The sequence below is a fragment of the Suillus fuscotomentosus genome (assembly GCF_016647785.1).
Source record: "Suillus fuscotomentosus strain FC203 chromosome Unknown F5891scaffold_31, whole genome shotgun sequence".
In the NCBI taxonomy this organism is placed as follows: Eukaryota; Fungi; Basidiomycota; class Agaricomycetes; order Boletales; family Suillaceae; genus Suillus; species Suillus fuscotomentosus.
This window is the reverse complement of record NW_024539543.1, coordinates 314,390-325,827: the sequence shown is the minus strand read 5'-3', so window position 1 is coordinate 325,827 and position 11,438 is coordinate 314,390. Positions and strand designations below refer to the sequence as shown.

Genomic DNA, 11,438 nt, shown 5'->3' with positions numbered 1-11,438 from the left:
TCACGCCGCGGGATTTGCAAAGGAAATGTCGGACATTGGAACATGCACGAGGGTGCTAGTGGAGCTGTATGGATGTCGATTCACCTGCCAGAGATGGAGGTGCATGCGCGTGGCAAGAATTGCAAGCATGATGCACTGGACGCTATATGTGGGTGTACATTGCGGGTATTGCTAATAGTAGGATGTAAAGGTACATACCCATACAAAATGGTTTGGTAGGAGTAGTACTGGGACGCAGAACATCAACGGCTCGATCATAACAAGCATTTAATAGATTATCGCACCTGGAGGAACAGCGATGTGATGATGATGTTCGTAACCGAGAACACTTCAGAAAAGAGAATGATAACGGCTGAGTACGGGAAAACGGCTCGAACGATTGTAAACTCACGAAGACCGCATGCGTAATAGGATATGTTATGGTTCACCAGGACAACGTACAGACCACCTGAGTTTATCCGCCAGTTCTGCATGGCGCGTATGAGTGTGAGCACTATGAGTCCTGGGGAGAACACCTGTCAGCACGTGTTTGTGGATGTACATGCTCCTGGTTACTACCCACCTAGTTCGAACACAGAAAGGAGAAGAAATGCTATGAAGCACTGGAAACTTGTCGAATTCTCGTAGCACCCTGTGATTCCCGGGATCGCGCTAGTCGTATCTGTGAAAGAGAACAAAATGTTTAAGTGGTCGTGGAACGCCAGAGGGTGAGAGCGAGTACATGTTGCGGAGACGCCAGTGGCGAAGACAATGCAGAAGGATGCTACGAGAAAAGTCTGGCTGATGAATTTACCACTAGCTTAGGTATTGTGAGTCAATTGGGGACTCACGAAAAAGGTGAACAAGATGGCTACGAGCAAAATTTTATGTTTGTTCCAGAGCACATATGTTCTAAGGATAAAAAAAACTGGATGAATCAGATCAGAAACACGCATAATACGGGGGGGGGGATGAGAGATACTTTCGGAGACAATGACTAGTACTACTCCAAGACCTGTGAGAGGAAAGTAGTAGCCTTCAGAAAGGACGTGCATACATGAATGCATTACGCACGTACCTGATTGAGTATTTTCCAACACCCGGCATTTCTGGCGAATTCATGCAGTAAGTCGTTTGTTCTTTAACCTTCCACCACATCACATACACCTAGGTTCTCATTTGGGGTAAAGTAAACTAAAAAACACGTGTCAATTCACCATCAGGACGATGTGTCCTGGAGCGGGACGCACTGGATAGACCCATGGCCAGAAATATAAAGGGGAGGTATCGTGTGATGATATAGAGGTATTTCATCTTGGTCCAGCGTGATCGAAGCAAAAATGTCCACTGTGCACAGCAATGATATTGTCGATATCAAAACCGAAGTGCATCATGGAGCAGGTGTATTACCTCTTCATGAAGTGAACATGCATAGTCATAGGTCTGAATAAGCGAGTTTGTCAGCGGATGTGGACAGATCAGAATAAGCCTACCCAGAATGTAGCCATCGATGCTGAACTGTGTTAGGACAAAGAATGCGGAGTTCGCACAGTACGCACCATGCATGTACTGATAATACATGATTTGTCAATTGTGAATCGCCCTCATATCGACAAAGGAGACACACCTTAACGGACTGCAAGCTCAACGCTTCTGCGATATCGTCAGTTGAGTACACCATCTAGAGGTCAAAAATGTGTTCCACGCACATCATGCGCCCTCTTAGCTCTTGTGAATGGGCTGTGAACCCATCAAGGTGCTAACGCTAACGCGGGGATATCATTATAATCAGTGAGTTCAAACTTAGTTGACTTGCTGTGGTCGTGATGAAGCGTTTTACCGTTCACTGGATGTACCGGCCGGGGAGTAACTTGATAAAAGATGCATTGGATGACCAGTGCCAGAAGACTTCGCACAGCTTTTAGAACGACGTTCTTGTTCTAAACAACTGTTTCAAACGCCTCATGTCAAGCTGAGGACCCCGTGTTTGTGACCATCCTTTTTGTATTCATGGATGAAACTATCTAAAAACAGGCGAAGTGTTGGTATCAGGTTGTTAGTATCAACCACAGCCACATGACAAAACTCCATCTTCACTTGAATGTGCACACACACATCATGACTATAGGTTTCGACGCCTGTGGTTTCGCGAACGAGGTCCGTGCAAGGGAGGCCAATCTCAGGAATCTAGATTCAGAGATGCTGAAGGGGAGCGTATAGGTGCTCCTGAAGTTGACGCAGACTTTCGCGCCAATAGGGAAGGACAAAGAGACCAAGCCGTTCCCACGAAGAAAACCCCAGGCCCTGCGGGGAAGTGGTCGATGTTGGGATTGAAACATGATGAAAGCGTGATGCCCTGTTCTTGCCATTCCCTTGACAGAATCGTGCCTTATGCACAAGCTTCGATCCATACGTCCTCCCCATCATCGAACCCTTGAGCAGCGCTCCATTTGGTAAAGCCACTTTAAGCACTGGAACAAACTGCAAACAAGCACCTGGGTCCTCGGGTCGGAGGCTGTGTAGTAAGACTGTTCTTCCGTTGCGACTCGTTGAAGAAGTTCTGGTGACTTGTCGACGAGTAGATCTTTAAGGCTGTGTGCGCTTGTTTGTTATCGAGTTAGAACGGCCGACGGTCCGCCCTATACGCTGATGTCGATATTTTTACTTGCTCACGGTATTATGCTACTAGTAGTACTTATTCTTGTATATTTTGATCATCTCTGCAATGCTGTACAGATCATACTGATGTCTCCCAGTCTGTTTCCTGTGTACCTCCGTTCCCTGGATCACCACGACCGCCACGGGGGTTGCAGTTGATGACCGGTGGTGCAGTTGTGTGATGGTGTGATGAGTGTCTCTGGCAGTGCATGAACGTTGAACGTCTATGAGAAGCACTGCATTGAATTGAATAGTGAGTTGCATCTCGTTGGTCAACGATTGAACGAATTTCAATTCCTTCTCCACACGTGCAAGCAGTCTTGACAACGCACAAAACTTCTGATCATACAGGACGGCAGCAGGTTCTCAGGCATTGGGCCATCTGAACAGCCGATCACCGGTATAAGTATATTGAGAAGTGAGGTTGGGTCTTTACAGATGAGTGGCCTTGCGTTTGTGCTGAGAACTTCTTATGCTCCGAATGTATCGAATCTGATAGAGCAAGGTGAGTAAGATGATGGTCCCCCTAGGTAGGCCGACGACAGTGCTCTTCTGTATGCGATGAGACAGATTTCCCATATGGGTGTGTTCTGTTACTGTCGCGCTGGCGTATTCTTCTTCGAGTTTATCAACTTGACAGGCATTTTCGATGTATCTGCGATATGCCCTGTTCCATCACCTTATCATGTCCAGGTTGAAGCGACGGTCTCCCGACCCGACACGCTGAAGGAGGTATTAGTCTGATAGGGGCCCAACACCCGCAGTTCGACGGCACGTTGCTGATTGGCTGCCAATCGCATGAAGCTTAAAATTATCTTTACCTGGGAGAATGTGTTTAATACGCAATGTCAACCAGGGAGCCCATTCACGTCTGCATCGCCTGACCACATAATCGAGATTAGGTGCCTCCGCACTTCGCATCGGATGCTCGAGCCTCGGACATATCATGTAGGTATGATCCAAGAAGCTGGCCGTGGGTGATATGCGTCGGCTTGCACCTCAGATGGGCAAGATTTTTCTTCATTTCCGTAAGAGAGATCTGCGCGTGGCTGATTCATTCGCAAGCTTGACTTACACAATGATTAAGATTACCGGCATGACGACTGAGATTAGCTGAGACTCCGCTGGACGCAGTACGTGGTTCGATTGGTTCACAAGACCCAATGACCGCCGAGCTCCTTATCGATAGATATGGAAAACGTAAGAGTCAATCGGAACACCAGGGATGTCTTTGATTCGGATATGAAAGATAAGCTTGAAAAGATTTATCGTTGGTAGAGAGAGCGGGCTTGGTGTACCGTTAGCGACGCGAGTCAGATCTTTGATGTGATTGGGATTAGGTATCAGAAGAGTAAGAGCTTATCAGCGCGAATAGGAGGTAGGCGCGGAAACCGGGACACCGGCGCCCGGCCCAGGACGTTGATAAGGGCAATAAAGCCAGACACACTTGATGACCCTGCTCTCATGTGCCCAATCCAGATTCTGGGTCGTTTCGATCTAAAATTTACCACAAATGCTCAGGCTATACTTGATTACGAGAAGTAGTCCATTACCCTGCAAACGTGAGGCGTAAGTACACAAAATGAATGACCAAGGGTCAGGAACATACTGCAATTGATTCAAACACTCCTTAATCCAGTTTGATTTCTCCATTGCTGATATTTTTTGATCACATCTGGCGTAATTTGCCTTTGTATGGCACCTGCGGCTGCGACAAAGGCGCTTTGGGGGATCTGCAGACAGCTAAGAGGAAAGTTCGCCAAACTAGGGACTTGGAAGAGCTTACAAATGGGGCATTGATATCTTTCTGCATAGTCAGCAGAGCAGCCTCCTGGCACAGTGAGCTGATTTCTGCGCCACTGCAGCCGTCGGTCTGGATGTAACGTTATACTCTGCTCAGATGCAACCGAACCGTACTCACCATGGCTGCTATTGCACGAAGATCTAAGTCAGATTCAACGCTCATCGTTCTTGTCCTTATCTTCAAGATCTCTTCACGTCCGGCGTGATCGGGAGGTCCAACGTACAGGATACGATCCAGTCTTCCGGGACGCATCAGAGCCGAGTCCTGGCAATCCATGGTCAGAAATACAACAATGATGATCAAAGCAGATAGACTTGCAATGACGTCGGGGCGATTCGTGGCTGCAATAATAGTCACCCCCACAAGCTCCTGAACACCGTCCATTTCGTTCAAGAGGCTGGTCAGAACCCCTTCATGTGCAGTTCCGGTATCCGAACCTGAGGAGCGCGACGTTCCAAGGGCATCAATTTCATCCTGTATTTGTCAGCAACGACTCCTTCATAATAGGACAGCGCTTACGAAAAAGATGATTGACGGTGACGCAGCTCTGGCTTTACTGAATATATCTCGCACGGCTCTTTCCGACTCTCCAACATATTTGTTTAGAAGCTAATTGACAACAGTATATCGTGAGTATGTTGCCTGAACGCGGAATCAAAATCTGCACCTCGGGACCTTTCACAGCAACAAAATTAACACCACTTTCTGTTGCACAAGCTCGAGCCAGAATGGTTTTACTACACCCTGGAGGTCCGTACAATAGCAGGCCCTTTGGTGGTCGGACGCCCAGCCTGTGGAAAGCCTCTGGGTGTAATAATGGCCACTCGACTGCTTCCCGAAGTTTTTGTATGATGTCGGCTTGCCCACCTATATCTTCAAACAGAATGGGCGGTGTCTCGATGAATAGGGAGCGCATTGCGGACGGCCGCACAGTAGGAAGCGCTTCTGAAAGGTCCAATGGCGTCAATTTCAGGGTCATTAATGTAGTTGCTGGGTCAGCATTGAATGCCGGTGGAGTGTATGTCATCCATCGTTTGATGGCAAGGGTTCCAGCCTCTCGAACTACAGCACTGAGGTCCGCACCAACATATCCATGAGCGCGGCGCGCGATAGAATGGAGTTCTGCGTCTGTTATACAATGGGGGGTTTTGGAGAGAAGAACGTTCAGAATGGAGTGGCGAGCGTCTGCGTCCGGTATACCTGAAAGTAATAGCCGTTAGTTAAAGTTCGGTGGTACTGTCGGCACTGGTGCTGACCTATCTCAAATTCTCGATCGAATCTCCCGGGTCTTCGTAGCGCCGGATCGATGGCATTCGGCCGATTGGTTGTCCCGATAACAACGACCCTATCATCAAATGTCGTGCTCGCATTGTCAATACCATCCAGAATCGTCAAAAGTGTCGCCACAACTCGTTTTTCAACCTCGCCACCTGCGCCCTCTTCCCTTCTCGGAACAAGAGCATCAACCTCGTCCAAAATGACGATACATGGGCTCTTAGCTCGGGCTTCCTTGAATACATCCCGGAGTTTTGATTCTGTTTCTCCGTGATAGGCTGAAGAAAGCTCAGGTCCGTTGATGACAAGCACCGATGAGTTAGTGGATGATGCAATAGCACGTGCAAGGTGTGTTTTGCCTGTACCAGGCGGACCATGTAATAAGATTCCCCGGGGCGGTTTGAGACCTGATTGAAAAAGGGTATGGTCATCAAAACTTCTCTACGGGGATGTTTGCCCATGCGCACCGAAATACCCAAAGAGCTCTGGTCTATTGAGCGGTATTTCGAGAAGATCCCGTATCTGCGTGATTGTCTTGTCAAGTCCTCCGACAGCCGTGTATGCATCAGAAATTGATGTGTGAGGCAATGTTTCGATGTCAGACTAAGTAGCCATCCGTGATTATTATCACAGATGTTTCCCAGAAGATGTTAGAACGTGTACCTTTTGCGTGAGGCTGACGTCATGGTCGGCCACATCTTCTAGTACGGAAACAATAGTATCCCACCCTGCCGTCCAAAGTGATGGCTTGACCTGAATTGCAAACGAGTTCAGGTCGCGTGTTATGGTATTCACGGAACCAACTGATGCCGAGTGATGGGCTGACACAGAATCAATGGAGAATGTTCGAATTTCGCCCTGATATGGGACTTCGATAATCTGAGTAGAAAGAATATATTTGAGACTGACTATAAAGAAATTCCACGCATTAATGGAACGGCGCTGTTAGTGACATTCTACGCCACCTAAAACTGACGTACTAAGGTATTCTCGCAGTAGTAGAGTGAGCCAATCTCTACGCTTTCCTTTGCCCTGTGAATCGGCCATATTTTGTATTGTCCGTGTTCTTATGGAAATTTCTCTCAAAGAGATGGTGCCAGCTTCTTGAACATCTCGTATAGTTGGTAAGCCGAGAGGGGGTCTTCCAGCGCCTTGATCGGACACGTCAAATACTTGTACCGCTGCACCTTCCTTTAGGCGTGCCGTAAGAAAAAGCGAGGACGATATCAGAATGACTGGAAGTAATGTTATGTAACCGCAAAGTCGAACTTAGCCAAAGATCTCGTGTCATCTGATGCTGTACATACCATCTTGCGGGATATCTAGAGACGGCCACAATGTCCCGATTGCAAAATCCTGCCAGAGATGATTTGAAGTAATTCACGATGAGATAGAATGACCGGATGAGCTGTAATGGAGACGCTAGCATGCAGGATAGATGTGATTCTCACCTTCTTGGTGATTTTGTCATCTGCACCTGATAAGGCGACCACATCACCAGAGCACAATTGTGAAGCTTTCAAAACACTTGCGTGCACCACAACGCGCCGGATCGCGCGTACCCCCATTCCAATGGCAGCAGGCGCACTGCACCGAACTGTCAACTTAGGCATCGACATGGATGCAGACGTATTTTGACGCATGAACCAGGAATCGCGACGTTATGGAGTTTTGAACTCTGTGATGATTCGCTCCAAGACTACAGGCGAGTGGAATGAGAGATGCCTGCACTCACCGCCTAAACCGTTTCTGCGAGCAAGCCAATTTTATCAGGTCAAAACAAAACAAAACAACAAGTAAACAATTTATGACAGCTGCAAGGCTCGATGGTGCGACGACTATTACCGCCACTGTCAATGCCATCTATTATTGTTCACATATCCTGTCACATCTCGTCGCATGCTGTATGACCTTGCAAGCAAGGTGCCGGTGATTTACTGTGAACCCTATAATAAGATTTAGTATTCAGACCACTGTGCAACGCGGGTATGATCCACTTGACATCCACAAACATCATGATTCTACCCTCAAAGACCTTCCTAGGATATGTTATTTTCACAAGCACCTGGATCATAATAATAATCTTCAACTCCGATGCATGTAGGTTGTCGACGTGGTTTTAATATCAGTTAATATAGGTTAATATCCGCTTAGAAACTCCGTTCCTTCTCCCCAATTGCACACTTGAGAAAATCAGCCAGGCTGTTTCAGATAACTCATCAGTGAGCGATCTTTTGAGCGACCTACGTACACTACGGTGAGTGCAATTAATGTAATTTAATGTGATACACCTAACAGTCGGTTTTGCTATTCCATTCAGGTATCTGTGTTCTGCACCACCATGTCTCGATCGGGCAGTCTGACATAGCATAGCCCAAAGTGCGGGATCGAGATGTTGGGACAACACTTCCCATTTTCATTATAACACTTCTCAAGAAAAACGAGGTGTTGTCCTTTTTGTGGAGCTACCCGAGATGGTATCGAACGGCAAAATCATACCGAGACACGATGCTCGAATCCATCATATAGCCTTTCTTCGATTACTCGTCACTCTGACTCACTCACTCGAGGATCAGCACACGGTATTTTTCAGCTCTTCGACGCGCAAAAATTTCGTAACGCATCTCCGAAGATAAGCAAAGATCGATGGTTTACGACAACAGCACAGCACCCGTCAGCAAGATACAAGACCCTCGAGAAGCAGGCCCTTGTATATGTGCGCTACCACGAGGCATGAACAAGAGAATACGGAAAAATCAATCAACAGAGATGTATTACATGCGTCGTGATATGACCTGCGGCAGTCCTGCTCCATATCTTCACCTGCACTATGGCAGCAATAACATTCCTGCTGACTGAAAATGAAGGTACTATCGCAGAATGTACATTCAATCTGTCCTTATTCTCTCAGCTGAATCACTCAGCAGGTACCTGGAATGACATTTGTTCCCGGTGGCCTCGGAAAGCAATAACGAATTCCGTTATTCCTACTGGTATTAGAATCAGTGTCTGCACCTGCGTGTGAGTACACTGTCTAATGAGACCTCGACGTTGACAACTTAAAATCAAGCTTTCATCTCTACCAACAATCCCATATTTCGCCAGATCTATGACGTACGGTGGACACATACGTGTATAGATTAAATCTAAAGGTACGACTGGCACTACTGAATTAAGACTTGGGCCGAGTCGTGGGTCATTTAGCATCATATTCCACATCCCAGACTACAATAACCTCAAACATGATCGGTCTGGCGATATCCGGGATTAAGTAGCATCTATGCGTTCCCTCGTGTGCACTAAGCTACTTCGAAACACTGGTAGACTAATTGCTTGGAATTCTGTTGATTGATAGCGTCAGCCCACATCACATCGTGCCCGTCCAATCCACAATTGTCTGTGGAGAAGGAAGTATGTACCGCATTCATGAACGTCTTCGTCGCCCGGTGCTTAGCCCTCAGGAAGTTCTATAATTCTATTTATGCGACTTAGGGATCAAGGAAGTGATGGGCCGTCGATGACGTTAGGGATAAGCCGGGCACCTAATAATAAGACAATAAGATGATCGATCACGCAAGAGATTTGATTCTGTTCGTGCAAGCACCTTGCAGTCACTCCGATGATGAAATTTGGGTAGTAGGTGGTCTTTCGAGCGGTCCGCCTATGCTCTTGTCACACAAAACAACGTGATCAGTGCTCACCTGCAGCATATTGTGGCGTAAGGGTAGGACTTGCCAAGAGTCACATCTTTCATTCTGCCGCCCAGGAACTGCCACACCGTGAGACTTCGGAGGGCGATCCATGCCTTACTTCGCCGGCATGTTCCCAAGTAGTAAATGCTGCCAGCAAAGGACACTATCACCAATATACACCAAGCCGTACTTGGACGGAGTAAATCTTATATCCTTCTATTGCACTTCGGATGTCATTTTACTGAGCGTCCCGGTAAGCAGCAACCACACCTGCCAAATCGGACGTGCATCCCTGACGAGGCACTCGCTTCTGTACCCATGGTAAATAGACGGTTTTACATCGAAGCCAGCTGAGGACAAGTACAGCTGTCATTGAATACTCAGCTGTATTCATTGGCTTATACACATGTGAAGGCTATGTGATGAGCTTTGAGATATTTCTGATAAAGAATTATCACGCACAGCCACATGACAACCTCGTCCTAATCAAGCTGTGAACCGAGAACCAAGGAATCCCAGAAAGAACCATCGCACATCGTCCCTCCGACCCGTCACACAGAAACCACGATATACAGCATGGGATGCTGGCATGTGGAGATCCTGCTGACAATCATCATACATGTACAAACCCTACTAGAACCTTTATGGGCTATTTATTCAGCTACTCTCTTTCTTGGTATTCCGACCTCGGGAACGTATAAAACCGGGCGGATTCAGCTGTAGGAGAACTATATCTGCCCATCGACATCAGTACACTCTTGTCTTATTGCATCTCAATCATCCATCAACCTATCTGACTATCATGTGCAAACAAGTAGCGTGAGCAACAGATCATATCTGCAGAAATTCTCGCTCACAACGCCCTGCGCAGTGAAGGAACGCGCTGGCTAAGATGCGGGGTACGAAGATAATGCAATGCTCTTTGTTTGGACAGACTTTGACGAGAGCCGCAGCACTTTCAAAGGCATCTCGTCATTGCCATCGTAGATTGCAATTCAACTCGCTGCGAGCGCAGTTACAGACATCCGCCAAACTGTCGGCAACCAAACTGTACTAAAGTAGGTGATGCGTATAGCAACATACCATGCCCATAGTTGATACCTTTCAAGAACTTCGGACCCGAAATCCAGCGCTCGATCGACGATGTCGATGAGATTTGTCTACAGTGTCGTACAGCACTGGCTCGCAGGCGTGGTTGACAAAGCTTGAGCATCGCATCCGTCCTTAGAGAGTGGACAAAATATCTTTCCCCACATTGATACTCTCACCTTATTCATGTTAGCATTATATTGCACCATACTTGTAACATATGCATTTCATACCTTCCGCTCTCGGGATTAAACTCTCCGCTCCCGAAGGCGTTCGGTTTAGACACCACTTTAGTCCGTATCAGGAAAAAGCAGGTAAGAGCCGGAAGGATGGCAACCTACTAAAAGAAGCCACAAGCGTAGGTCCCATGATTGCAAGAAGGCACAGCTCCTGCGTCACCGTGAGTGTGCCGTTATCGTGATAAAAAAGGACGGTCGCGGTCGTCCCGCAAACCCATGCGAACAATGCAGGCTTCAATCGGCAATTGTGCCTTGATCTCCAGGTAGTTATCTCGCTCACAATCGATTTGACATGCTCCAATGAGCATTAACAGCAACAACATTCCAGCTGTTTGGCATGACTCTAGAATAATCTGTGGAACCAGCAACAAGGTATATGCTTGTTCCTCGACCAACGACCAATCACCGCATTTATCTCGCGGACACATCGGATTGTTCAGACCCATCGACAAGCATCGAGAACACCACTTGAGATGAAATACCTGGGAAGTTGACGAAGCAAGGCTAGCACGTGTTATGGAGTCGAAAGAAGATCACGTCGACCGCAGGAAGGCTGTCAATAGAAACACGACTGAAACTCATGTTGAAGCCGGACAACGTGCCTGCGTTTTAGATCGCATGGAAATCTGTACCTTTTGAACCCCCGATGCATTCGCGGCGCCCAAGGAGTTTTGTATTTGATGAATATTCACTTTTCCATAC

The 11,438-nt window shown here is 47.3% G+C and overlaps 4 protein-coding genes across 4 annotated transcripts; 2 read left to right on the top strand and 2 right to left on the bottom strand.

Annotated features, from left to right (window-relative positions):
* Window positions 1-1,660, bottom strand: F5891DRAFT_1278744 (uncharacterized protein; the record flags this gene model as incomplete). The annotated part of the gene is made up of 13 exons (XM_041370331.1): window positions 1-142; window positions 199-227; window positions 285-502; window positions 563-776; window positions 831-907; window positions 962-994; window positions 1,058-1,088; window positions 1,145-1,173; window positions 1,230-1,326; window positions 1,390-1,422; window positions 1,473-1,492; window positions 1,539-1,548; window positions 1,607-1,660. The coding sequence occupies 13 exons, from the start codon at window positions 1,658-1,660 to the stop codon at window positions 1-3; spliced, it is 987 nt and encodes a 328-aa protein (XP_041225255.1).
* A 2,259-nt stretch (window positions 1,661-3,919) lies between these two features.
* Window positions 3,920-7,502, bottom strand: F5891DRAFT_392297 (P-loop containing nucleoside triphosphate hydrolase protein). Its single transcript, XM_041371668.1, has 13 exons — window positions 7,168-7,502; window positions 7,024-7,072; window positions 6,697-6,951; window positions 6,380-6,624; window positions 6,184-6,319; window positions 5,698-6,123; window positions 5,109-5,641; window positions 4,961-5,050; window positions 4,760-4,915; window positions 4,559-4,705; window positions 4,424-4,510; window positions 4,247-4,370; window positions 3,920-4,191 (listed from the first exon to the last, which is right to left on the bottom strand). Exons 1-12 carry the CDS (start codon window positions 7,357-7,359, stop codon window positions 4,257-4,259), a joined length of 2,430 nt encoding a protein of 809 aa, XP_041225254.1. The 5' UTR covers window positions 7,360-7,502; the 3' UTR covers window positions 3,920-4,191; window positions 4,247-4,256.
* Window positions 7,503-9,495: 1,993 nt separating this feature from the next.
* On the top strand, window positions 9,496-9,925 carry F5891DRAFT_1037809 (uncharacterized protein). Its single transcript, XM_041361879.1, has 2 exons — window positions 9,496-9,661; window positions 9,738-9,925. The coding sequence occupies exons 1-2, from the start codon at window positions 9,518-9,520 to the stop codon at window positions 9,903-9,905; spliced, it is 312 nt and encodes a 103-aa protein (XP_041225253.1). The 5' UTR covers window positions 9,496-9,517; the 3' UTR covers window positions 9,906-9,925.
* Window positions 9,926-10,785, top strand: F5891DRAFT_1037806 (uncharacterized protein). Its single transcript, XM_041361878.1, has 4 exons — window positions 9,926-10,227; window positions 10,280-10,307; window positions 10,362-10,466; window positions 10,518-10,785. The coding sequence occupies exons 1-4, from the start codon at window positions 10,211-10,213 to the stop codon at window positions 10,605-10,607; spliced, it is 240 nt and encodes a 79-aa protein (XP_041225252.1). The 5' UTR covers window positions 9,926-10,210; the 3' UTR covers window positions 10,608-10,785.
* The last annotated feature ends 653 nt before the right edge of the window (window positions 10,786-11,438 follow it).

Excerpts from the sequence above, each read along its gene's own strand:
- F5891DRAFT_392297 (XM_041371668.1), bottom strand. The coding sequence starts at position 7,359 with ATGCGTCAAAATACGTCTGCATCCATGTCGATGCCTAAGTTGACAGTT. Across the intron at positions 5,051-5,108 it reads TTGCTGTGAAAGGTCCCGAG|CTTCTAAACAAATATGTTGG; the intron begins GTGCAGATTTTG and ends GTTGTCAATTAG. Across the intron at positions 4,511-4,558 it reads TTCGTGCAATAGCAGCCATG|ACCGACGGCTGCAGTGGCGC; the intron begins GTGAGTACGGTT and ends CGTTACATCCAG.
- F5891DRAFT_1037809 (XM_041361879.1), top strand. The coding sequence starts at position 9,518 with ATGCCTTACTTCGCCGGCATGTTCCCAAGTAGTAAATGCTGCCAGCAA. Across the intron at positions 9,662-9,737 it reads TCATTTTACTGAGCGTCCCG|ACGGTTTTACATCGAAGCCA; the intron begins GTAAGCAGCAAC and ends CATGGTAAATAG.
- F5891DRAFT_1037806 (XM_041361878.1), top strand. Across the intron at positions 10,308-10,361 it reads CGCGCTGGCTAAGATGCGGG|CACTTTCAAAGGCATCTCGT; the intron begins GTACGAAGATAA and ends CGAGAGCCGCAG. Across the intron at positions 10,467-10,517 it reads GGCAACCAAACTGTACTAAA|AACTTCGGACCCGAAATCCA; the intron begins GTAGGTGATGCG and ends ATACCTTTCAAG.